The sequence below is a fragment of the Calidris pugnax genome, unplaced genomic scaffold (genome assembly GCF_001431845.1).
Source record: "Calidris pugnax isolate Ruff unplaced genomic scaffold, ASM143184v1 scaffold298, whole genome shotgun sequence".
Classification (NCBI taxonomy): domain Eukaryota; kingdom Metazoa; phylum Chordata; class Aves; order Charadriiformes; family Scolopacidae; genus Calidris; species Calidris pugnax.
Window position 1 is genome coordinate 836576 of NW_015091152.1, and position 26622 is coordinate 863197.

A 26622-nucleotide genomic window follows, 5' to 3' on the forward strand; every position below is an offset into this window, starting at 1 on the left:
GCTCGGACATGGAAGAGGAGGCGGCGATGGCGCCATCAGCGACGGGAAAAGACTGGGGTTACAAATTAGGGCTCGAAGGAGCCTGTGGGAGAGTCGGAACCGGCAGCCGCCCTCACGGAGGACGGGAGGCGGTGGCATTAGGCCCCGGAGGCCGGCCGGGCCCGAGGAAGGCGATGGCTTGAGCCCGACGAAGGCACCGGCTGGGCCCCAGGAAGGCGCCCGCCTCTGAGGGAGACCAGCCCGCCCGCGGAGAGGCGGGCAGGTGCCAGGAGCCTTCTGGGAAATGTAGTCCTCCTTCTCCGCGGGGCGGGGACCTATCGTCGCGTCGCTCCCCGCCTCACCCCGCGGGGCCTGCTGGGGGTTGTATTCCCTTCCGCCCCTCGCCTCGGCAGCAGCCAATGGCTGCGGGGTCGGGAAAGACTACTCTTCCCAGCGTGCACCGCTCCGCCGCCGCTCCCCCGCCCGCCCAGCGTCGGGCGGGGCGGGCGGCTGTAAACAAAGAGGGCGGCGGGCGATGGCGGCTGTGGCGGGTCGCGCTGGGCGGCTGTGAGTCTCGCTGTCCACCCGGGCGGTGGTGGGCGACTCCGGTGCGCTCCCCGTGCAGGGGCTACGGCGGTGCGGGGCCGGGGCTGGCGGTACACATGGATGACAGTAAGGTAAGGGGGCTGCGAGGCGCGCCGGGGGCCAGCGTGGAGGCGGTGCGTTGGTGCAGGGAGGCCGGGGAGCCCTCCCGCCCCTCAGCCCGGCGGGTTCAAGCTCTAAGCGGGGCGAAGGTGTGCGAAATAAACCCCCAAAACGTCTCATTGCAGTTAATGGACGGGGGAACCGCGAGTGGGGTGAGCGCTCCAGCTAAAGGCCTTTGAGGTAAACTTCTCTGGAACCTTCCCTTGAAGGCCTCTGGTCGCTGACAGCAGGAAGGAGGGGTTGTCCCCCTCACTGTCCTCACTTACCGCTGTGCTGTGGAGCATAGCGCTGGGATGTTGCTTCTGGCTTTCCCTTAACACTTCAGGCTTGGGCTAGAGGCTGGATACAGGCCAGTGGTCTGATCTGTTGTGGTGGAGAGCATTCCTTTAGCACCCCAAATTTCTTAGATAATTAGCAACTGTGGACAAGTAATAAGGTATTAGGGTGTGAACTTGGGTTGCAGCCTTGTAATGGATGCTGGTGCTTTGATTCCTCTTTCATCTTCTTCTGAGAACAGCACAGTGGCATCCCTGAAGGTACATGTCTTCTGTTTAAGCAGAGCAAAGCGTCAGAAGATGCATGAGCAACACCTCCTCCATTTGCTTGCACTGGTGTGCCCCTAAAGCAGGACCTGCACGGTCAGCGTGAGGACTGAGGACATAACTGCTGTATCTGCTTAGTGCAGAGTTTCACAACTGAGGCTTCCCAGTTGAGTTTGAGTATTTCAGCTCGTTGGAGTGGTGGTTATGGTAGCATCACAAGGCTTGTGCTGGAGATAGCTCAAGTCCCCAGGAGTAAACTAGGTGAAACTACAGTTGAGGTAGGTTGTGAAGCAGCTGTCTTCTGACTCATAGTAAATTCTGAGCTTGGGTTGAGTATTAAAACTCATCACGTGGTAGACACGTCCCTGTGGCACTTCATCTGTTCTCGAGCCATCTGGTTTTCTTCCCACTTGAATTTTAGTAAAACAAAACTGCACTGCATGTGCTCATCAACCTGAATTCAAAGGAAGGAAAAATTTTTTGATGTAATTTTTTAGGGAATAAATCTAAGGAACTCAGAAGTGGTCAATAATCAGGAAGTATAAAGTATCACAGAATGGATTGTAAGCATATGAAAGGTTCATGGCAATTTGCCAAATTGACATAGATACTATTTGGGTTTATTCAGGCCTTGTCTGAAAGCTGCATAGGAGGGTGGAGGGAATCTTCCATCACTGAAGTCAACAAAATGCTCACAACTGTGAGAACTGCATGAAAGTTTATGTAATCAGGGCAGTAGTTTAGAAGATCCACAAGTTTTATTTCTGGTGGCATACATAGTTTGTGGATAATAGCTGAATTTTATTTCTTTTAGTGTTAAGAACACTTCATTTCTCCTGTATCAAAACTAACTTATTTGTAACATATAACTTTGTTATAGTTTGAGAAAACCCATAACAATCTATTGTCGTTTAGACAATCATTCTATCACCCGATGACCCCTCCCCACCCGGAAAGGGGAATTGGGGAACACAAAGAAACACAAGGGTTGAAATATAAAGATATTTAATAGACTAAGACTAAATAATTAACAATAATACTAAAGAACCAGTATTAATCACGATACTGATATTCACAGATTTGACAGAGTTGGAAGGTACCTCTAGAGACCATCCAGTCCAACCCCCCTGCCAAAGCAGGGCTGCCCAGAGCACATCACTCAGGAGCATCCAGACGGGGCTTGAAGATCTCCAGAGAAGGGGACTCCGCAGCCTCTGCCAGGGCTCTGCCACCCTCACCCCAAAGAAGTTCTTCCTCAGATTTGAGTGGAACTTCCCATGTTCCAGCTTGTGCCCGTTGCCCCTCGTCCTGTCACTGGGAACCACTGAAAAGAGTCTGGCTCCATCCTCCCTCAACCCACCCTTTAGATCCTTGTCAGCATTAATAAGGTCTCCCCTCAGCCTTCTCTTCTCCAGGCACAAGAACCCCAGCTCTTTGAGCCTTTCCTCATCAGGGAGATGCTCCAATCCCTCCATCATCTTTGTTACCCTTCGCTGGACTCTCTCCAGTAGTTCCCTGTCCCTCTTGAACTGGGGAGCCCAGAACTGGACGCAGGATTCCAGTTGTGGCCTCCCCAGTGCAGAGCAGAGGGGGAGAATGACCTCCCTTGACAATTCTCCTTATGCAGCCCAGGATTCCATTGGTCCTCTTGGTGACTGGGGCACAGTGCTGGCTCATGGAGATCCTGCCATCCACCAGGACCCCCAGATCCTTTCCTCTGTAGTACTTTCCAGTAGATCCACCCCTAACCTGTATTGGTGCCTGGGGTTCTTCCTCCCCAGGTGCAGGACCTTACATTTGCCCTTGTTGAACCAAGATAATATCAGATGATAGGGATGATCTAAGATATCCAAGACCTTGTTGAACCAAGATAATATAAGATGATAGGGATGATCTAAGATATCCAAGAATTATCCCCAGCCCATTCTCTCAGCAGGAAGCCGTGCGCTCCCAGCAGGGACAGCAAATGGCGGACACTGCCAGCGCAATGGCTTCAGGAGGAAGGGAAGGCCTCAGGGCTCTGGCACCGGGGCAAGGAGTTGTCTGGACCCGCCGCCATCAAGGGAGAGAGAGCTCTGCAGCAAACTTTTCTAATTGATATTGAATGTGACCTTCATGGTAGGAAATAATCCTGTTGCCAGCCTGGGTCAAATAGAGTCTTCTAGAAGTGCAATTTCCCCCAGCATTAGAGGAAAAGTTAGTCCTGTGTCTCTCAACCCAGGACAAACTTCCAGATTTTTCATTTAAAAAATAATTTTTTATCTGTTGTTGTGTTTTGTGAAGTCCTGATAATTTGCTTTTTTTTCTGAAACATTTTGGACACATTTACAAACTAAACTAAATCTTTTCATTGAGTCAGTAAGACAGCTCTTTGCTGTTTGTTTTTTTTTCTTTAGAAAAATTAATGTTGAGCAAAGCAGGGGTAAGCAGAGTGGAGTATTTATTCTTTATATATTCAGTCTCAAGTACAGTTCCCTAGTATGATGCTTTTATTTTATACTTACCACTGAGATACTTGCAAGGACAGTGGTGTTGACAAGGGTCCTGCCCAGAACTACTGGATGTGGCTGTACCTAAAAAAACTTTGAAAATCTTTGTTGCCTTAGCAGGTTTTTTATTAGGCAGTAACCTCAGGTGATACTGGATCCCTCAATCTTCTACTGAAAATAGCTGATACTTGTCAGTAAGTGCCTGCTGCTCTGACAGGCTTCACTGGAGTTGTTTTGAAGGGCTGTGGTTCCTTTCAGAACAAGTTCATGAGGCTGCAGGTTGCCTTAAGGGTTTGGTGGCTCCATTCAAGAGATCCCATTTCTCTTGGGAGGGCTCTTCCTGTTGCATGTTGCTGTGTCAGGATGAGGCAAGCACTATTTGTACTTCATTTTATAGCCCGTGTGGTCTGACAGCTTGAGCCAGCGTGTCCTTGAAATCTTCTGAAAGCCCCACTGAATCATGTTTTCCTCCTTATTGAGAGGCCCGTGTGATCGATGAGTCTTTGCTGTGAGTTGAAAGAGCGTGACTGTGAAAGGGATTTCCCTGTAAGCACTGAGATAACTGAGTTACATTAGTAGTGAATTAACCGTTCTGTATCTGCATCCACCCAAGTTCAGTGTTTCTTTCATCTGTGTGACACAAAGAGTTTAGAATTGGGTTTACAGGCTGTAATGTTTTCCCTAATTGTTAGTGCACTGTAATTTGCCTGTACTCAGTTTAAGAGAGCAATGGAAAAATGGTTCATCTTAACATATTCCTAAAAATGGGAAGGAAGCAGTAAGAAATAAAGGGAGAGGTAGAACATCTGAGCACCAGATCTTGAAAACTTTCGTGTTCTGGTTTTCAAGGCTCTTCTTAAATTAAACACACAAAACCCTCAACCAACCCCAAAATATGACCTCCTTTTCTTTCTCCTGTGGAGCTGCTCTGAAACTCAGGCCTGTTTAGATACTGGTCTGACTTGCTGTGATTTGAGCCATTGGTTTTGAAAGGGAAAGAGTTTAGTGGTGCAGCTGTTCCTTGGAAATTAATCTCTGTTAAAATAATGCTTAAGTATCTCTGAAGTATTTAGACACAGGAAAAAAGGAGAAATTCTATCACTGTGATGTCAGCCTTTATAGGTGAAATTGCTTGGTTAGTTTACAAGATTACATGTAACTTACTATATATTTATTACATACATTGGGAAGCGGGGGGGTATGTATTAGGGTAAGAAGTATTTTCCAAATTTGTGTTAGTTGATAAATAACTGTTGTTGGTAGCCATTAAAATACAGTTCTACTTGGCTAACTGCAGTCTTTTGTATTGGGTATCGAGGTTTTTGTAGGGCACACTAGCAGTTCTTATGAGAGTAATTACTCAGTTCGTGGCTAGAAATGAGAAATAAAAAAAAAATCTGATTATTAGATCATTTTTGTTATTTCAGTGAAATTAAAAAAAAAAATGAACAAAACCAAACCAGCAATAACAACAATAAAATTTTGGGATTGTCCTCTTTTATTACAAATATTCTTGTCCTGTAAGGAAAAGATAGCTTTAGTTTTCAAGAAGTTTAGATGGAATGTATTTTTCTTCAAAAATACGCTTAACTCAGCCAAAACATAAATGAGTGGATTGAGCTTTTTTAAAAGTGCATTTTGGAGACAAATACTATATTTTAAGTGGTATTTTTAAATTTAAAGTGTTTTGTTGTTTGTGGGATGGTTTTGTTTTTTAATGTATTGTGCGCTGTTCTTAATCTTAGCGGTGAATGTGGTACTTTCCTAAAGTAGTTTTCTTTTCTAAAATGCCTTGCTAGTTGTATATTATCCAATATACAAAGGAAAGTAAAAAAGCAGGCTTAGCAAAACCTTCTATTACCACTTCTGATAACAATAAAACAGTCTACTCTTCACGTTTTTAAACAAGTAGATCTCAAAACCTTCTATTACCACTTCCGATAACAATAAAACAGTCCACTCTTCACGTTTTTAAACAAGTAGATCTCAATCTATTGCACTTGTTTTAATTTCAGGTCAGTTTCTTGACTTTGAACTGACTGGTTCTTGGTTGTTGGCTTTATTTTGCTTCTAAATAAATTACTGCATCCTCTAAGTGAAGAAGCAAATTCCCTTATACCCGTTAAAGAAGCTGGGGCTGTTGAAAGCTGGGTCTCCGGCTCAGATTATTTGCTCTCCATCAGGCTGGGCGCTGGGCAAAGGTGTTGGTCTTGGGGTCTAAGTTTTCACAAACTTGTAATGTGTGAAGCAAGTGAAAAACCTTTAAATAGGTCTGGTAGGAGCGTTCTTAGGTGTTAAATGAGTTTCAAAAAGCAAGCCCTTAGGTAAGCTGTTGTATGGGGTGTTTATATTTATGGATTGAGCATCTGCCGATGTCTCGCTCTGGTGTTCGTACAGCCTTTCCATTTTGGTGATGTCTCTGGTGTTCGTACAGCCTTTCCATTTTGGGGGAGCACTTGGTGTTAGGGCAGGGGAAGGCCACAGCAAAAGGCTGCACCTGAGGAGTTCCACTGCTTTCCCCACTGCCTGGCTTTGAAACATCAAATACCCAGATTTTGTGATCCTGAAGCAGAGCGAGTTTTGTTCCAAGTCATATTAGGAAGAAATTCTTTGCTGTGAGGGTGGTGAGGCACTGGAATGGGTTGCCCAGAGAAGCTGTGGCTGCCCCATCCCTGGAGGGGTTCAAGGCCAGGCTGGATGGGGCTTGGAGCAACCTGGTCTGGTGGGAGGTGTCCCTGCCCAGGGCAGGGGGTTGGAACTGGATGATCTTTAAGGTCCCTTCCAACCCAAACCATTCTATGATAAATGGCAGGGATGTGGACATCCCTTGGAGGGAGAGTGGGAGCAAGTAAGATGACAAACCTTGTGCTTAAAACAGAGAACTTGATGGGGCTTCATTCATGACACGTCCACCAGCACATCTCTGCTTGTGACCCTTGCTGTTGTGGGTGACCAGGGTCATGAAGAGAAGGGTGATCTCCCAGGTGATCCTGGAATCTGCTCTGAGGAACGCCTCAGCTCTCAGGAGCGACTGAGAGCTGCTGTGGAGAGCGAAGCACAGGATGTGTTTTCCTAACGACCTCCGTTGTTGAGGAGGTTGGGTTACCATGTTTTCACCCTTCAAGGATTTTTCACATCATGGGGGTTTGCAAAATGCTGGAGAATTCTTCCATCTGAGATTGTGTTTGAACGTAAAGTGTTATCATTGCTGCTTGCTTGGAAATATAAAATCTAAAGTGCTTTGGTTACAATTTGAGATTTGATGCTTTGAAATTGCCTATGTTTAAAAAGTTGCTGGTCAGCACTGCTCAGATGGTGTGCTGCTTCCTCACGTTTGCAATGGGTAAGTAAAGTGGATGAGCTTACCAGCTCTGTAGAACAGTTAGAAGACTTTTATTTCTCATTTGCAGTGGGGTAGGAGGATATACATAGTGTAGTGTCAGTTGACCATCCCTGTTGCCTGTTTTGAGCTCTAACAGGGGTTTAAAGAAGTGCTTGGGTTCTGTTAGCATAAACTGTGAGAATGCACGTGGTGTGTTGGTGGATACGCTTCCACGCATGAGGCTGTAAGTCCTTCCTGGGGGGAAGAGGAGGACTCTCAACTGTTGAGTGGTAAAGTGGCATCTGGGTGATCGCTGCAGAGTCTTAATAGTGATTCCTACTCTGAATCTTAATGCTTGTTTGTCTTGACTTGTGGATATCTATGTAATACTTCATGAAAACTTGATACTTGCTCCTAGCTTATGCTTTTTAAAAATAGACATTTCAGCATAGTCTTCTTTACGCATCCGTGCTAAAGATTACATTCTTAGTACATCAATCACTTTGTATTATTAGAGCTTTAGGATTAATTTCTATTGACATACCTGCTTAAGACTTGTAAAGTGTTTGCTCACTAAGTAGTACCTTGCATCCAATAATGATCTGAAAATTTATTTTGTCTGCCAGTGAAAGTTAACTAAATAATCTGTGTTAAGCATATAAAATGTCATGCAGTGAAGGAATAACCAGCATACTTTCTAGCTGGGTTTTATGCTGCTACTCTGAGTACTGTTACTACCCGAGTGGCTCAGTTCCTTGGGCATGTGGATGCCAGTAGCCATATTATGTATATATGTCCTTCCAAAGGAGAACCTCTTCATCATACAATCTGGCAGTGCTTCTGTAGAGATATGCTCAATCCTTTTTGGGGTGGTGGAAATTAAAATTCCAGAAATCTGAGGGCTTTTTCTATAACAGGGCAAGTAATGGAATCTATTTCCAATTCCAGGTCAAATAATTCTGTACCTGAACGCTGACGCCAGGCAAGAATGATGTTATGAACCAAATACTGTATTAAAGAGGGAGGGAGTTGTGTTTTTCTGTTTTCTGAAGTCTGAGCGAACTGCAATGGGAGCTTGGTTGGCTTTCTGACAACTGCATGTCATTATTAATATTTCTGTGATGAATTTTATGATTAATATTGTTCTGGGTCTTGATTACATGTGACTCCCTGAAAAAAAACAAATCCCTGCTGCTGAATGCTAATAGATCCCGTCCCTTTATAAACTCTGGGGGAATACAAAGAGAATAAAAAAATGTTTGCTTGCTTGTTTTTTTTCTTGGTCTGCTGCCATGTTCAACATCAACTAGCACTTCGGCTTTGTCTTCTTTCTGTCACATCAGCATAGCAACTGAATAGGCAAACATGACTAGAAGCCAGGGAGATATGGTAATGTGGGATGGTGGCAAAGGATTTATCAGGCCTTTTTTTTTTTTTTTCCCCATCTGGGTTGCTTAAGGATACAGCAGAAGCTTCTAAATATTGGTGAGGATAAACTGTTAAGGATGCAGGATTCGATTAAATCGCTTGCCAAACTAGCCATGCAGGGTGATGCCTAATTGTGTGGTGAACTCCAGATCAGGAGCCACAAAGACACTGTGAGTCTTCTGGGGTGCTGCGAATACAGATTATTTGGATCTTGCTGCTTAAAGTCAGAGTTAAAAGGGAAGGAAGCTTTTCATTATTTGCATAGTCCTGGTGGTTAGAGCATTGGCAAGCAATGACCCAAGAGGTACAAGCCTTTTTCCTCCCATAAGAGAGCTTGTGTGCAGGACTGCTGCAGTGGTAAAAGATCCTGAGAGAGAGCAATTAGTACACCTATCTGTAGAAAGCTCCCTCGAGTGGTTAAATGGAAAGCAGTTAATTGATAGTCCTGGACCCAGGATGCATTTGCAATGTGCAAAGCAGTCTACACCAGCATTTAATTTCCTTGCAGGCTACAAAGTACCTTTAACTGTCTTATGTTCGTGTCTCTAGATCTGTCCATAAAAATGTGCCTTTAAACTCAAAGTTTGTAGGAGTTCACTCGAGATCTTATTGGCATTAAGATCCACTCTATCTTGCCCCCTTTGTATGTTTTCTGTGTTTATGTGGCCCCTATCTTAAAAGAGGAACCCTCTGCATATAAATGTTCACAAGATGCTTTAAAATAACGGGTCCTTAAAAGAAATTATTTTGTGAGATTGTGACGTTGGATGGATTTAACTGCTGTGAAGCTGTGCTGCTTGGGAATGCTTTTCATTGCTGCCCAGGATGCTGGCTGTGGCAACGTTGGGTGCTGTTTCCAAGTAGCTTTAACTTGCTGCTTGTGAGAAACAGCGTGGTAGCAACTATTCACCTGCCTGACGTGCTGGTGAGACGTGCTCCTGCTCGGGACTAAGACTCGAGTTATTATTTTGTTCATAGGACAGTACGTGGTGTGCTGGGACTCTGACCTTGAGTGCTAGCCCGCTCTTCTAGAGGGTCACAGCTCAGAGTGGCGAAGGTTTTTTAAGAGAGGTGGAGTGTATGTCCCTACAAGGCCTTATCTAGCTCTTGAATTCAAAGATTTACCTTAAACTAGCTTGCGTTGGCACGGAAGAGCCGCGGGCGCTGAAAGTCTTTGAGAACTGAAGTACTTTGGCTGCATTGTATAATGTAATATTCAGAAATCTTTTAAGTGCAAGTAATAATAGATAGCAAATTGTGAGTGCCTACAGCTGCTCCTGGGAATACTAGGTGTATTTCTAACTCCTCCTGAGCTAGGAGTGTAAATCACACCGTGTATAAATATGAGAGCAGTTTGGTGAGAGGACAGAGCTGAGCTTGTCACGCCTGAAAGGGGACAGTTGCTTTCCTTTCTTTGGAACTTCTTTCCCCCTTGGCCATGGCTGGGTAGTTTTATACTATTTCAGTGAATATAGTATCTGAACTAGAAGATCTTAAGGAGAGCACCTTGGTGGAGTGAATGAATTATTCAAATAGTATTCAGCAGTTCAAATGTAAAAGAGATTGATTTTTTTTTTTTTCCTTTGCATTTCTGAACGTATTGTGTTTGTTTCAGGATCACTAGATGTCCATTAAGTACTTTCTGTTCCTCCATTTGCTTATGGTAGGCAGCTACTCCTGAATACATTAGGAGAGGCAATATAGAGAGGGTAGGATTATGTTGGCATGTGATTGTTGACTCACTTTTCAAAGAAAGAATAGGCTCAATTGTATAAGCCTTTTTTTTTCTTCATCGGTTCACTATGTTATTGTTTTTATTGCAGCCTGCTAAGTTTGTAGAACAAGTGACTTCTTTGAATGTCAAAGCTGACTTATTTTGTGGCATCACACAGAAAAAAGTGCCTTTTTTTATTATGAACTCTGATATTTTGAACACTGACTAGTAGAAGAAGTACCGTTTATACACAGTATGGTGAAACACTAAGCCAGCAGTGAAATTCTTGTACGTAGGTGTGTGTTAGGTGTGTTTCTCCACACCCCCTCCATTCAAACAGTGTGGTCAGAATGCAAATAAAGAGAAAAGCTCACTTCAGAGGGCAGGTGGGGTGTGTGGCTCACGCAATGCTTACGGGGCGATACTACCCAATGGCCACTATACTGAATTTCAGACCATATTTAAAACTTTCATGTGCCATGGTCTCATGTTAAGAGTAAAATATTTGGGTGGGGAAGTGTAAACATTGAGGAAACTATTCCTTTCTTTTTTATTTGTAGTAAGAGAGGCTTTCTCATGCGTGTAAAAAAAAAAAAAAAAAAAAAGCCACAAAGAAGAGGGGGGGAAAATGATTGCAAAACCTGCAGTCCATAGGACAAGAAACAAGGGGGTTACAGTTCTGCAAGGGAGATCTAAATTAGGTGCTGGGAGAGTTGAGCATTGAGATAAGTGGCATGAGGAGGCATGAGAAGACAATTTTCCAGGCTGTGTAGTGTTGTTCTGAAGGTGAACATGGCCAGAGTGGTTAGGTACAACTGGAACAGAGGCAGCAGAGGTAGGAGTCAGTGTGTAATTGAGTTCCCTCTTTAGTAAAAATCCTCAGAAGACTCCTTTGGAAAAAATCAGGACTGAGGAAGCTCAGATGACTAGTGAGTAATTCTGACAAGTTTCACCTTTTGAGTAGGGTAGAACTGTGGTCATTTTATTCTAGCAAAACTAAGTTTTTTATTATATTGATATAAATAAATATTTTTCTTCCAAATTTAAGTGTTAAACTCCATACTACCTGGCAACTCTAGAAACACTGTATTAGAGCAGGAGTTGCTGATAATAATGAAATGATTTTGCTATGAATTTGATCATCCCTGTCTCCTGGGTGTCCCAGATATCCTCCTGGATATCTGGAGCAGTGTGTCCAGTTCTGGGCTCCCCAGTACAAAAGGGAAATGGAGCTCATGGAGCCCAGCAAAGGGCCACTGAGATGATGAAGTACCTCTCCTATGAGGAAAGGCTGAGAAGACTGGGACTGTCTATCCTAGAGAACAGAAGATTTGGAGAACCTCATCAGTGTGTACAAATACTTGAAATGGAGGGTATAAAGAGGACAGAGCCAGGCTCTCTACAGTTGTACCTAATGGCAGGACCAGAGGCAGTGGATGAAGACTGTAACACAGGGTCCCTCAGAACATTTTTATTTTTTTTTTACTGTGAGGGTGACCAAGTGTTGGCACAGGTTGCCCAGAAAGGCCATGGAGTCTCCCTTCTTGCAGATACTCAAAAGCCAGGTCCTGGGCAACTGGCTCTAGGTGGCTGTGCTTGAGCAGGGAGTTGGACCAGATGACCTGCAGAGGTCCCTGTCAACCTCCACTGTTCTGAGATGCTGTTTCTCCAGATCAGCTCAGTAGCATTTACACTAGGAGTGCTTAAGCAATATGAAGTCATTTTTTGGTTTTGATGCTGTCACTGAGAGCTTCATACATCAGCCCCCTAAACAAGCTACACCTTTCCTCTGTTGCTCAGCATCAGTTGAAAGCACGGGCAAAATCTTCTACTTGAGGCACCTCGTAGGCACGATGGCAGGGCTCCAGCATTCCCTCCGCAGAGCAGGATCTTTAATGTACCCTTCCTTTCCAGGTGGTCGGAGGCAAGGTAAAGAAACCGGGCAAGCGGGGTCGTAAACCAGCCAAAATAGACTTGAAGGCAAAGCTTGAAAGAAGCCGTCAGAGTGCAAGGGAGTGCAGAGCCAGGAAGAAGCTGAGGTACCAGTACTTGGAAGAGCTGGTTTCAAGCAGAGAGCGTGCCATCTGTGCTCTCAGAGAAGAGCTCGAAATGGTAAGAAACTCTCACTTAACCTAACCCTCAGTATTATTTGGGACCTGTCCTTGTAGACATTTGTTCTTGAAATCACTGTGACTGGGATTTGGCTAGCCATAAGGTATCAAAACACCAGTAACAGATGCGCTCAGCTGTTTGCTGATTTTGCATGTTGAATGTGAACCTCGTGTCACAAGTTATCTCCTGGTTTTGAACTGGAGGCAATCAAAGAAAGGGCCATTGCCCTTAAGTCTGTCTTTGAGATGTTTGTTTTGAAAAACCTCTGACAGAGGTAGAAAGAGGTGTAGAGGGTGGAGAGAGATGTGTTAAAATACCAAGGGGCACATGTATCCAAAGTGTGTCATTGCTTCCCACCGACCTTCTTGTCTGCTGGGGGGGGTTTATTCTTGCATGATACTCTCATCTGCACGTGTAGATGGTTGCACAGCTGTCTGGTGTTTACAGCACATATAAGATGGGTGTCTTGGTCAAATAAGTTGTGTTGACCAAAGAAGATGTTTCATCTGGAAATACGGACTCAGCTCCTCCAGACCTTTTTGTCTGCTGGGGGGGGGTTTATTGTTGCAGGATACTCTCATCTGCACGTGTAGATGGTTGCACAGCTGTCTGGTGTTTACAGCACATATAAGATGGGTGTCTTGGTCAAATAAGTTGTGTTGACCAAAGAAGATGTTTCATCTGGAAATACGGACTCAGCTCCTCAGTAATATTGAGATTCCATTGCAATATCACTGGAGCTGAGGATACTTCCTTGACCTTTCATTAGGCTTGTTTGACTAGGCAGGGCTAATCACCACAAGTGAATAGGGTTAGGATTGGGTGGAAAGTCAGCCAGCTGCCCACAGGTTTTCCAGTGTGCTTTAGGGTTTGCCGATGAAGAATTTAAGATGAGGGAACTAGGAGTAAGGCACATGTGCTGTGACCGTGCCTTGCACAATCAGAAAGGACCTCTTAATAATCAGTGAGTCCTGGAGTCATGTGAAATATTTGTTTTTAATAGGCCATGAACTGGAACGGTATTCTGGCATGCTAGCAGGGAGAAAATGCACAAAGTGTTCCATGTTGTTTAATAATTACAGTATTGTGTCTAGTACTGCTACTGAGTAGCAGTTTATTGACTGAAACAGGATTTACTGAGGCCAGGTATGCAACCATGGACACGTGCTTAGCTCATTAGTGCTTTGCATTTTGTAAGAGGCTTCAGCCCAGTAAATTCAAACCTTAAATGAATTTACCGGAAAGTAAAGATTACAGTTCTGTTTTGTCTGCTAATGTGATCCTGGCACTTTGCTAATGCCTAATGTGTTTGCATATTTTAGTACAAGCAGTGGTGCATGGCAATGGACCAAGGGAAAATCCCCTCTGAAATAAAAGCCCTGCTAACTGGAGAGGAGCAGGGCAAAGCACAGCAGAACTCAACCAAACTTGCCAAGGCTGGGAAGACAGAAGCAAACAGCAGCAATCCCTGTAAGTAGCCAGCCTATGATTAATTCCTGTTTTGTTACATCTTTTGTGGCGTGGGAGGAGGGCTGTGGTGTAGGAAGAAACATAAGGATGTGCTTTTGGGCACAAATAGTTGATTGAAGCAAAAAGCTTAGTGGGTGGTACAAAGACTCTGTGTAATGTTTACATGGACAACACAGAAATTACACTAGCTAGGAAGTTGGGCAGTTATTTTAAAAAGAAGACTCAATCTTTGTGTTTCACCAAGGCCTGTGGAGGCCTGTGAAGACTTGAGACTTTAATCTTTTACAGCATTTTCTGTTTTCCTAAAGCAAGGTAAATGGAGCACATAAAACATAATCGGATTTTAAAAACACCATCAAGAACACATTATTCTAGCTGCGAGCGCTCAAAAGTGAGAAATGCTGCACTTGGAATTTCCTATGGAGTCTTCTTTCTGCTTCATTTGTGCTTGTCCAGGGAATGAAATAAAGTTCTCCTAGGGTCTACAATGTTGAAAGATCATGTGATATAAAATCATTCCTGATATGTACCTGCAAAGGAACAGAGTTAAGGTGTAACATGGGCAATGCTATATCTCACATCTCCGAATTTTGTAATATTTCATGCTACAAGTTAAATCACACTTTACTTTAAATTTTAAGGGGAAAAAAAAAAAGAATTCCTAGCCTTAGGTTTTTAAGTAACAATGTGAAAACCAAATTTGTAATTGTAACAATCTTCCTTCTGGTGCATCATTCACAGGAGGCCACCTTCCGCACTGCAGCAGAGATAGCTTGGTAGCTGGCAGAAGAATGCTGTTGTCAGAGAAGTGGATGCATCCCTGGGTGCAGGGAGAAGGATCCCAGTCTGCTGTCTTCTCTTTGCTCCTCCCCACATGAAACTCTTTGATTGTGGTGTTCCCAAGCCTGCATGGAGTGAGGCTTTTGGGGTAATAGGTGTTTGTGTAAGCGGAGCCTTGTTCTTCCTTTCTCTACACCATCCTCCTCAAATACAGCTATGGCAGCTTTTGGGCCTTCCCGAGATGAGATGGGGGCAGCTTTTGTGTCAGAGCCCAGAATTACACTGGCTTTGTGGTCAGTAGTTGTGTGGTCAGTAACCATTGTGGGAGTCTGAGAGGCTCTGTAAAACAAAAGCAAGAGGAGGATCTCATAACAGCTTTGCTGAAGCCGAATGGAGTGCTGGAGTACTGTAGGTTGAGGAGAAGGAACTGGATCAAAAGCTTTTAGCAAGAAGGTTTCTAGCAATGTAATTTGTAACCTAGATAAAGATGTTGCTTTCAGCATCCTTTTGTAATGCGGCATGTCTTTATGTTGTCGGGGCTCTTCAAGAGAGGTACTAATTATATTCCCTGCTGCTGCCTATAATTCTTTCACGGGATGTATTTTTCCCCCTCCTGTTCCCAGTAAGATAGTCAGAGCATCTCCATCCCCCTGCTTCCAGCAATGGAACAACTGCCATCTCCTTCCACCTATTGTGCCCTGCTGTCTTTCTGTATCTACCTACACTTTGGGCCCTAGTATCTTTCTAGCCTGCAACTTAATATGAATTCTGAGGTGCCACCCTGGTTTCCCAGAAAAAGATAAATGCCCAGAACTGGTAGCAAGGAAAATAAGTTGCATCCATTTGTTCTTACAATAAAAGAGGTGATGGCAAACGTCTTGTGGGTTGATCTTCTCATCCAAGATATTGACAGATAACCTGCCACTTTCCTTAGACTGCTCTTTCTTCTGTACATGCTTTTTTGTATGTATATGATGCCTCGTGGAGAGTGGAGCTCTCGGGACTTTCAGTGGGGGTTTTGCTTGCTTATTCTCTGTTTTGTTTACGACAATGTCTTTCTCTGTATTTCATGAAATGCATGGAACGTTTTTTAATGTTATGTTTTCTTCTTTGTTTCATAGAATAAATACTATAATGAATGACTCTGCTAGACTGAATGTGGCCTTCTTTTTATTCAGCTAATTGGGTCTGTTTAGCATCATCTCAACTCGGGATTAGTCAAAAGCGCTGACAATAATAAAGTGCCATATTTCAGTGTACAGCAGTTGCTCTCAGAATTCCATTCTGAGCACTTGTATATTGATGCTCAAGGCACGGTTTTAAGTTTAGTCTCTAGATTTGCCACACATGTACTTAGTTAGCAATTGCTAGAACTTGCTAGTGGAAAACAATGAGGAAAGGTTCAGTAACACTGAAGCAGAGATGGGGAAGATATGAGGGTTCCCGTCCCCCCCAGATTTTAAGCTCTGAACTGCAGTTTGTCCTGAAATATAGCAGCAAAGCCAGCCCATAAGCTTTGGTGGTTTATTTGTATGTCAAATGCTTGCCTGTCCTTTCTCTGGGTTCTCTGGAGAGGGAAAAAAAACCCAAAACAAACTAGACCAGATGTCTAGAACTATACTCTGTGAACCCTGCAGTTGGATTTTGCAACCTGATCGCGTCAGAAGTGTCGTAAATTATTTTTGGTTACAATTAGACTTCCACAGTGCCTCCAGTTTCAAATGTAAACTATATATTTAATTAAAAGTGTGTTTCAAAGGTTATGTGTATACTTCAGTGTCTTTCTGAATCGAGGATGTAGAAAACGGTTCGCCTGACTAGACCAGCTCCACTCTGCACTAGGTTCTGTGCCAAAGGCACCTCTGATCTCACCAGAAGTACCCCACTTGCTCTCTTCCTTCCACTCTCTTTGGTTTTTTTTTGCCAGGAGTCAAGATTTCTTTTATGGAGGAGATTAGGAGCTGGAATTTCCTTGTTGTGATGAGCAACAGCTTTCGTCTGTTCCTCATCACGGTGGCTCCTGCTTCCTGGCTTAGCCAGCAGTTGGCATTACAGGACCCAAGTAGTGGTGTCCATGTTCTAACAGGGTTTTTTGTGCTTCCTGCAGATGGGACAGGAGGGGCACGTTGCAGCCCCCATCATCTTTGACTGTTTAGGTGCTTGTTCTGCAAGCCAAAATTGGCGTGACGGAGTTAGAGGCTCTGACTGCAATCTTCCAACCCGCTCTAGGTGCTGTAGCTCATTATGGAATGTAGGATTCCCAGCAGCAATCATTTAATTAGATAAAGTTCTGGAGGTTCAGCAGTCCCCTTTGAAAACTAACAGATGTTGTTACCTGCTCATTTGGTGCTCTAATGGTTATAGTCTTCGTTCACGTGTCAGTGTGGCTCCTACCAAAGATACAACCAGGTCCTCTGACCAGGAGGTTCATATAGTACCTCAGCAAGGGAGGGGTGGCTGAGCCTTGCCCTCTCTTTGTGTAAGGTGGGTAGAGCCTTCCACCCATGTCTCCTGCAGTGACTGTGTGCAGCTGGTTCTCTCTCAAAAACGCTGAAGAAAGCAAATAAGCCTGAAAATGCTGCATTTTCCTGCCTGCCATGGAATTCTAATGAACCATTTGCCTGGCTAAAGGTGGGTATCCCTTGGAAACTTTCCACATTTAAAAAAAAAAAAAATTCTAATGGTCAGCTAGAACCATTTGCCCGGCTAAAGGTGGGTATCCCTTGGAAACTTTCCACATTTAAAAAAAAAAAAGCTGTCTGTAGTATTTGGTGCTTATAACAATGCTAGGTGTCTGTTACAATAATGCATAGTAAAACTGAACTCAGCTGATGCTGCTGGACTAGGCACTGTTCAGTTGCACTAATCCTTTTGGAGAATTTAACCCAAGGATTTACCAGATAGTACATCTTTCTTACCAAGTTTCCACTAAATCTTGTCTTTTTAATCCCAAATATATGCTTGGGGTATAGGATCCTGAAAAAAAAATAATGAAGTGGATGCATTTAATAGACCTGTCACTTAACTGAGAACATTTTGTAATTAACGTGTTGAAAAAAATTTTAAAAAATCAAATCATGGTCTGCTTTTGTAATCTAATAGTAATACGCGTTTGCCAAAGAACATGCATCCTATTAAATGCTTTTCAAAAGACTGTTATACCTCACATCAGAGGTGTTTTGTTGCGATTTTTAAAAATGTATTAAGTATATATCAAAAAGCTTTTCTCTTTCTTGACAGCTGAGACCATGACTAGCTTTGGGAGAGTGCCTGTGACTGACTTGTTTTTCCTTTTTTTCCCTTTTACATTTTAGGGTGAAGATTAATCTACATCAATAATGAATCTAGTTCTTCCTGGCATGCCATGAAGAGATGGAAAAGATTTGGCGTCGTAGCTCCATTTGCTACTTTCTAAAAAATTGTGATCTCTGTAAAAGCTATAAAACTATTGGTAATAAGAGGACCAAATGTGGAGCGAATGTTTGAGACTAGTCTGAAAACGTGCAGAAATGAAGAGGAAAAACTGAAATAAGAACTCCAGTCCTCATTATGCTGAAGAGTGACAGCATGAGTGACAGAGGAGCGGCTGATGTAGAAATCCCTGCAGTAAGGGGGTAAGGAAGGCAAAACACCAGGTTGTGAGCATCCTGCTGTTAGTACCCTTGAGCATTAATTCCTCTGTAAGCTTTGTCACTAACTGAATTTCTTGTATGACTCTGTTGTGGATTTGCATGAGAAAACAGGAGCTTCTAATCCGCAGTAGAATCTGAGGTATCCCATACTGAGATGCTGTATTTATGGAATGTATAGATGTGTATATGTAGATATAAAAGTAGAATTTGTAGTGTCAGTTGTAGCTATTGCCTTAAGGACTTTCTGCAAAGGCTGTTGCTTGGTATTATTTATACTGTTATTTGTATTTTCTTTATCTCACTTTAAATTGTAACTGGAAAGTGCTGTCGTCGTTCAGCTAATGATTATCGGTAACGCTTCATTAAAAAAAATCATTAAAAATCCCAAACAACTGACTTTCAGTTTCTTTTTTTCTTCAATAAAAAGCACTGGGGAGGCGGGAGTTTTGCTTGTGTAACTAGTGCAAGATTAGCCCTGCTTTTTTGTGTGTAATTTGCCTGTAATTCACAACTGACTTAATCAATGCTGCTACTTGCTGTAATCAATGCTGTAAATGCTGCTTCAAGCAATTCTTGTGTGTGATCTCTACATATTAGGGTGGGTAATGGTGACATTCTTAACTATGCTGCAGCTGATGGGTATTCTGATGATGAAGTGAATTTGGGAGTAAAACTGGATTATACAATTGGATTATAAAATTTGTGTTTTCGGGAGGCAGGGTGTTCGATGTGACTAAAAATAGCTTGCTATGGAGGGTTGCTTTTTCCGTACCTTCTTTCTCGTGGCAACTTTCAAAATACATTTTGATCAAATTATACGGTGCTGGCGACAGCAACGCTGCCTATTCCTGCAGCAGAGCATACCAGCAGTGTCCTCCAGCTTCACCATCTCCTTATGTGGCATGCTCCAAATGCTTGCTGATGTAAGAACAATTCTTTCCTACTCCCTATCGAACACAGATCCTGCCGTGTTGCTAGGTCAGTGTTTTCTGTTTGGCATTTCTGGGCTTTTTCTCTCCTCTCCCCTAAGCAGTACTTTGACATCTCCCACTTTTCAGTATGCAGTCCTCTTTCCCTATGGAAAAAGAATCTTCTCTGAATCTCCTTTCTTCCCTAAGGGGTCTGGCAGCTATTTTCAAAAGCCGTCAAGGGTTCCTTTTCCTAGAGGACTACGTAGAAGCATGAGTTGTTCTTCTGTTCCTCTGTGCATATGCTCTACCGCACCCACCGACTCCGCTGAAATACCCCTTTTACGTTTTTAAGCCCTCGATAACATCAGAGTAAATACCCCTTCTGCCTTGCAGGCTCTCAAAACTCTCGTGACCCTTTGTAGCTCAGAGCCTACTTGTTTCCCCGCGCAGCCTAGCGAAAGCAGTGCTGGTATCAGCTCGCCCCGGGGTGGTTTTTTCTCCTGTTGAAGTGTTTCTTCTGTTGAGTTGAACCATCGGGAGGAAGGCAATGCTCTTCAGCCAACAGCAAGGAGAACGTTGTTCAGCTGTAGATGCTGGGCGTGTGTTGGAGCGGTTCTGCTGCTCACAAAGTTGTAAGTCTCCTTTCGCTTGAGAATGTTGAGATGTAGATTACCGTGTTTCTTGTATTTCTATGAAATCCCAGGTGGCCCGGCCTTTTCACTAGTGGCAGTGTTTTTGAACAAAAGGGTAAGTTGAGGTGGGGCGCCTGTGCCTGAAACACGGGACGGAGCTGGGAGCGGAATTCACTTGTGAGAGAGCAAATTTTGGCCCAAGGGCCTTTATGTCATGAACGTCAATCAGAAGAGGTTTCACCAAAGTAAACAGAACAACAGTTTTCCATTTCAACCTAGAATCCTGTCTGGGATCTCAGATAGAGAAAGAGGAAGGAGTTACTGCCTAGATTTCTGATCAGCTAATTACTCTTGTGACAAGTACATGCGCAAATCTTCAAGGCTGTAGGGATCTGTTGATGAGAGCAGAGCGCGTTACCCTTCTCACTTCAGCAAGCTGCATTTCTCCTGACTTTATTCTTAGGGTTTCTTGCCTTCCGAAATAAAATAGCAATTAGCTTTTTAATTACTCGTGTACCAACGGAAGCAAAGTGGATTGCTGTGGGTGTTTGAGAAACAGCCAATTAACCACTTCGGCTGTCTGGACTTACGTGATCTTGTGTCTTTTTGCAGTAGCTGCTTAATGTTGTCGTCGTTTCAATCCAAGGCCACTGAAGGAGTGGGGTTGTTAACGGAGCTGATATTGTCCACACGTGCTGGCAGATAAAAAAGGCTGACTGACAGCTGGAGCACGATGATAAAGGTTGTCTGTTTTAATCCCCTCCGCCGCGAACGTCTCGCTCGTGGAATGAGCACAGTTGCAGTTCTGTGGATGTATTAACAACAACAACAAAAAAAAACAAACCGTAGGCAGAATGATGAATGGCCTCTTGTGATTGCTTGCATTCACCCTGCATTTTTTTCTGAATCACGCTCTTTGCCTGAAATAAGTCCTATAAACAAAACCAATGTGCCTGTTATTAACACAGCTTTGCCTTGGTCTGTCAGAAATACTGTCACCAGCTGTAACGTTAAATATCACCTGTTAGCATGGATTAAAATTACTTTCTTTTGTTACTGTAAAACCTCTTTTTCCCTGTCTTCATTAGTATATAACTGTTTTCAGACATCGGTGAGAATTTTATAAAATAGCAATTCCAAGTTAATTAGAAAGGATGGGGGAAAGCGCAGGGACTGGCAAGGAGGCTTCTAAGCAGAATTTTGGCACTTATGCCAGTTTTCTATCCTGCTTCATTAGGTGAAGGTAAGAGGATCGATGCTGATGCACTCCAGTTTATTTTCTGTTGTGGGGGGAGCTGACTGCTACCGTTCCAAGGAGCTCTGCCAGCTTTTGAGGTCACAACTTGACTATAGCAAGGAGCAGGGAAAACTCAGCTTGTCGTGCATCACATGCACTGGTCAGGCTACAAGAAAGAATCAAATGCGGGTCATTGGCAGCAATCATCTCTCCTCAGAGGAGCTGGTACTTGGAAGCTGGGAACCCGGCAAAACTCCTCCAAAGGCAAATGGAGCTTGAATTGCTTTCATTAAGCAATTAATCTAGAGTTTCAAGCTCTCCTCTTACCTGTACAGCAGTGATTTGGTACTTGGAAGCTGGGAACTCAGCAAAACTCCTCCAAAGGCAAATGGAGCTTGAGTTGCTTTCATTAAGCAATTAATCTAGAGTTTCAAGCTCTGTCTATACCTGGCAGCAATCATCTCTCCTCAGAGGAGCTGGTACTTGGAAGCTGGGAACTCAGCAAAACTCCCCTCTTACCTGTACAGCAGTGATTCTTTTCCATTCAAAGCTTCCTTGTAGAGCATTGTCACGTTAGCTCCCTCCTCTAAAGATTAAAATACCGTTCCTTGTGTCAGAGTATTTCTGATATTGCCCGGGCCACTGAAGGACTGTTTTCACAAACTTGTTTTTCCTTTGGCTTTGATTGGACTTGGCCTACGGTTGGACAAGATGATCTTTAAGGTGTTGATTGGACTTAGCCTACGGTTGGACAAGATGATCTTTAAGGTCCCTTTCAACCTAGAAGATTCTGTGATTCTGTAATTAGAGTCAGGGTTTTTTCTTTTTGTCATCTGAAAGGCAGAAACTTCTTAAAACTGCTCCGTTATCAGTTGTAACCATACACTTAAATACTGCTGAAAGCAGCGTTAATGAAAACTGAGTGTTTGAATAGTAAAAGTCTAGTCAGGTGAGCTCGGAACCCTAATACTCAGTTTCGATGTCTTTGGCTTGGAAGTAGGGGCATTGCCACTCATTTCTTACGCTCCTCTGCCCTGGTGACGTTTGGAAAGCTTTGTGGTGTGCTATCAGTTTTAAAGGCCAGATGTTTCCCCATTGAAGATTGATATATAAACTAAATGAGGACTGTAGCCTCTTTACTGCAGGCGTACAGCAGGAGGCTGGGTGCTGTGGAGGTGTTTTCCAGGTGCCTCCTGTGGGAGAGTTATGAATGGGAAGTCCTCATCTAAGGGATGCTCAATGTTTCCTTTAAGCCAAAGGGTTGATCTGTTACTTTAAGAAGATTTTGTGTGTGTGTTTGTGTTCCTCATTTGTACCTTCATACAGAACGTGCTGCTGTTTTGCCCCTTGTTCAATTTCAAAGTGTGGGTTTAGGGAATTTTAGAAGAAAGTATCCTGAGAACCAAGGTGAGAATGCTACTGATCTTGCAGTCAGGAGGGCATCCCAGGGAAAGATTGAACGTAAGGAATGAGTTACAGGGAGTGCTCTGTAAAGGGTGAAGAACCCTTTTATCTCTAGGTCAGTGTGTGGCAGGAGGATAGTTGGGATCTGCGGGGACTTCTCCTCTTTACAGATCATTGTATCTCCCTTCACCAAGCAGGAGTTAAGCTGGGAAGACTGAAGAGAGGTGCCATCTCCCAGGGCAGGGAGCTTTCTGCGTGCTGCTGATGGGGTGGGGGTGAGTTGTCTTCTGCGTTATGTGCAGCGTGAGCTGGAACTGTGCAGGGCTGGTGGCACCCTACGTCCCCTGCACACTCTGCTCCTTCTGCCAACGCCACCATGGTGAGCACATCCCGTACGCTCTTGCGACCGCGCTCAGTCTGTGGAGAGTTTTGGTAGACCGCTGAAAGGGTCAAGCAAAGACGTTCCCCCCGTGTCCTTTCACAAGCCAAACTTCTCTGATGACAGCAAATACCTGGAATGTAATACTCAAATATACTCAAAAGTGCTTACTACTGTGAATAGAATTTTTTAATAGAGGAAAAGAGATAATTGAAGACAGAACTCCAAATGCTTTGTTGCCTTGATAGGAATTCCTCCTGACAGTTGACACGATCAACAACTCTTGAAGGAAGTTGACAGGAAACTGTCTTTGAAGACACAACTAGGAACTTGGCCATCAAAACCATTGTTGGGCCATCAGAAGCTGGCCAGCAATAGTGTTAGGACTTGTGGGTGGCAGCCCCTGCACGGGGGCAATGAAGAGTGGTGGGGAGTGGTGGCACAAAGGCAGCGTGTCTGTCATTGCACCCGGGACCAGACTTCTCTGGTGGGACTTACAGAGGTGCTGTTGTAGGTTCAAGAACCGTTTGTGAAGAGCCACCCTTTGCCATATCACCCTCCATTGAAGTATTTTGGAATAGCTCTTTATATGTCTAGCTGACTGTTTTCTGGCCTGTACTGAAGTGGTGCCTGCTTTCTGCTGGTCTCCTGAGATTATGGATGGTTTAGCTTGAAAGCTCAGTGCTTTCTGCCATAGAGTGGTGCTGGCAGCACAACTTCTGGTATGAGGGCCAAGGGCCACATCCCAACATCCCTCTTCTTAAGGAAAAAAATATATAGCCTCAAGACTTTGTTCTGAGAAAGATGCCCTGGATTAATAGGAAAGAACATGACAATAACGTGGCAGGAGCTGTTTTCAGAGTCTGCAGGAAGCCTGACAACAGATCAGCTCCTGGCAGTGCTGTGAGTTGATGAGAAACTCAGGGCTGCTCCTGTTGCATTTACAGATGTGTGAGCCGATGCAGGCAGGATGCAGGAACAACCACAAAACCATGGATTAAGGGCAAAGAACCAATTTAATGTCAATACCCCATGGATCGGGGAACCTCTGAAGCAGCCCCTGGGCAGAGGCAGGCAAGCAGGGGACACAGGCACCGTGGAACAAGAGTCCTTATTAGCACCAGAGTCCTCGTTAGCGAGGGAGTGAGGGAGCTCCCACTTGCTGTTTGGGTCTGTATTTCAAGGATTCAGGCAGAGTTTTCTGCTGGGCTTTGATCTCTCCCCCAGCAGGGCAGGAATCTCGGGCGTGTTGGATAAGGTGCCCCTGAGTCCATCCCAGCCTGTGTTATCTGAGTGCAGATGTTCTACTTGTTGAGCACACAAAACTGAGCAACAATGAGTGTGATAGGTGTGTTCTCCAGCACCCCACGTGCGAGTCACTTGAGCGTATTTACAGTCCCCCTCGCCAATCTTCTGTTACTTTTCCCCCAATAGAGAGTCGGTAAATAATCTGAAATCTTGCTAACTGTGAATATACTTTTCTTTCCTGTGTCTGGATCAATATGGAGAGGGACTCTGCAGAAAACATATTGTAGTGGAGATGGTAAATCTCCAGGGCTGAAGAGAAGTGCTGTAGTTCCTTGGGAAATAAGATGGGCAGTTACACCCATCCGCACGTGGCCTCTGCTGCGTAATTCTGCCTTGCCTCAAAAACCAATGAAAGTCCTTCATCAGTCCCTCCTCCCCAAACCTCGGAAACAAAAGCATCTCTCAGTCTTACTTGCACATGCAGTGAAGAAGCTACTGCCTGGCCAGGCATGAGATGAGGACAAATTAAATTATTTCGTGATATATATTTTTTAATTTTTTTTTTTCCTACAAATGTAGGACCAAACCAAGAGCTGGTCTAAAATGGTCGAGCTGCTGAACCCAAAGGAATTACTGCTGTCTATGACACTTCTGAATTTTATCCGGGGACTGGTTTCATGAGAAAACAGAAAGAAGACTTGGTGTGTGTTAGCACTAGCGTAGAATAAATCTGTGTTTTAGTTCAGACTGCTCAGCAGAAGGTGACATTTATATAACAATCTTCCAGTAGGTGTGTTATGTTTTACTAGAAGCCAGTTCAAATAAAGCTTATGTAATTTATAATGGCCTATTCCACAACACTTGCTCGGTTGAAAAGAGCCAACTAATAAAGACGTATTAACTTACAGGATCACTTAGGGGGCTAATAACCCTTCCTTTGAGCATAAGGGTCTGGCTTTAATAAACTTCAAATCTGCTCTTTGTTCTTTTAAACAGGAAGGATCCGATATTGAGAAAGGTTGAGCACTCAGAATTTCAGCTAAAATCAATGGCATGCGTTCAACACCTTGGAAAACCAACTCCTAAATCAATGTCAATTATTTCTGAAGTCAAACTGGTTGAGTTGAGGAGAATGGGAAATCTCAGGGGATTCTTAACTGGGCATGTGGAAGCTCTTAAGTTCAATTACGGGTGATAGCCACCTCGCTATCACGTCCGGGAGTCTGGCTGAAAAATAGGGTCAAGTGGTGTGTGTCTCTGCTTCTCACTAGCCCCCACCCCTTAAGTGGAAATTTTTCAAGCGTGTTTAACCAAAAATCCAACTTTCTGCTGAAATAAAAAGGAGAGGGACATAATTTGACAATTTGTAATAGTAATTCCCAAGTGCAAGCCACTTAATACCAAAAGTAAACAACAGTGATGGAATTTCTACTTAATGGGGAAAAAAAAAAAAGTAATGGTTGGCGCTATGTCGTGTTCTTACACAGAAAACATTTAAGACTAAAGGGCGAATGGGCTGGAGATCCAGGAGTCCTCTCTCCCAGAACTGCTTTGCAGATGGGGTTGTGATGTGTTTGTGAACCGGGAGTTTTTGTTTGCTTGGTGTCAAACCTGCCCTCCTTACTTCTGCCACCGCCAGCCCACGTCCGCACGCTGGTTGCCTCCTCCCTACACACATGCTCACGGACACGCGGACACAACCCATGGAGGAGGTCGGTACCCCGGGCACCCAACCAAGCTTTCTGGGGCACAGGGGTGTCTCGAGAGCTGCATGAAGTTCCAGGCACAGTTGCTGGCTACTCCCATATTCAAGTGTGTTTCTTCGAGGTGCCTTTGTCCGAATAGTGTTTCTTGGTTTAGTTCTAAAGTTTCCTCAGCCCCCATTAAATTTGTTGTCGCATTGGATAGATCACTGAAACAATCTGTTGGCAATGAGGAGCTGTGAGGGAGTGTGGAGAGATTTGTTTATATTGATCAGACAAATTCTGCAGCCTCTTCCGTTTCTTGCTTAGATAATCCATGGTCTTCCTCCTTAGTCTCTGGCATCTCTGGCACCATGGCAGATCAGCAGATACCTGGTGGTTGGTGCTATCAAACCCATCCGTCACCCACCCTAAAATGATAGAAGGAGTAGAAAAGATTTTTCTTTTACTCTGGTAAAGTACTCTGGTAAAGTATGCTTTGTGGGTGTGACCAGGAGGTGGAGGGAGGTCATTCTCCCCCTCTGCTCTGCACTGGGGAGGCCACAGCTGGAATCCTGCCTCCAGTTCTGGGCTCCCCAGTTCAAGAGGGACAGGGAACTGCTGGAGAGAGTCCAGCGTAGGGCAACAGAGATGATGGAGGGATTGGAGCATCTCCCTGATGAGGAAAGGCTGAGAGAGCTGGGGCTCTTGAGCCTGGAGAAGAGAAGGCTGAGGGGAGACCTTATTAATGCTGACAAGTACCTAAAGGGTGGGTTGAAGGAGGATGGAGCCAGACTCTTTTCAGTGGTTCCCAGTGACAGGACGAGGGGCAATGGGCACAAGCTGGACCATGGGAAGTTCCACACCAATGTGAGGAAGAACTTCTTTGGGGTGAGGGTGGCAGAGCCCTGGCACAGGCTGCCCAGGGAGGGTGTGGAGTCCCCTTCTCTGGAGAT

At 44.2% G+C, this 26622-nt stretch overlaps 1 protein-coding gene and 1 long non-coding RNA gene across 3 annotated transcripts; both read left to right on the forward strand.

Annotated features, from left to right (window-relative positions):
- The first annotated feature begins 473 nt into the window (after positions 1-473).
- Positions 474-15693, forward strand: CREBL2 (cAMP responsive element binding protein-like 2). Of its 2 annotated transcripts, none has more exons than XM_014959276.1 (4): positions 474-656; positions 12094-12291; positions 13614-13761; positions 14503-15693. In XM_014959276.1, coding segments are annotated over exons 1-4 (363 nt in total). In that variant the 5' UTR covers positions 474-641; the 3' UTR covers positions 14505-15693. The 2 variants fall into 2 exon arrangements, with proteins under 2 accessions (XP_014814762.1, XP_014814761.1); XM_014959275.1 differs by lacking the exon at positions 474-656 and adding an exon at positions 4138-4261.
- Positions 15694-17213: 1520 nt separating this feature from the next.
- Positions 17214-18562, forward strand: LOC106898165. The gene is made up of 2 exons (XR_001413888.1): positions 17214-17253; positions 17856-18562. It is a non-coding gene; the product is annotated as an uncharacterized LOC106898165 (long non-coding RNA).
- Positions 18563-26622: the final 8060 nt, after the last annotated feature.

Excerpts from the sequence above, each read along its gene's own strand:
- CREBL2 (XM_014959275.1), top strand. The coding sequence starts at position 4,211 with ATGAGTCTTTGCTGTGAGTTGAAAGAGCGTGACTGTGAAAGGGATTTC. Across the intron at positions 4,262-12,093 it reads ACTGTGAAAGGGATTTCCCT|GTGGTCGGAGGCAAGGTAAA; the intron begins GTAAGCACTGAG and ends CTTCCTTTCCAG. Across the intron at positions 12,292-13,613 it reads TCAGAGAAGAGCTCGAAATG|TACAAGCAGTGGTGCATGGC; the intron begins GTAAGAAACTCT and ends TGCATATTTTAG.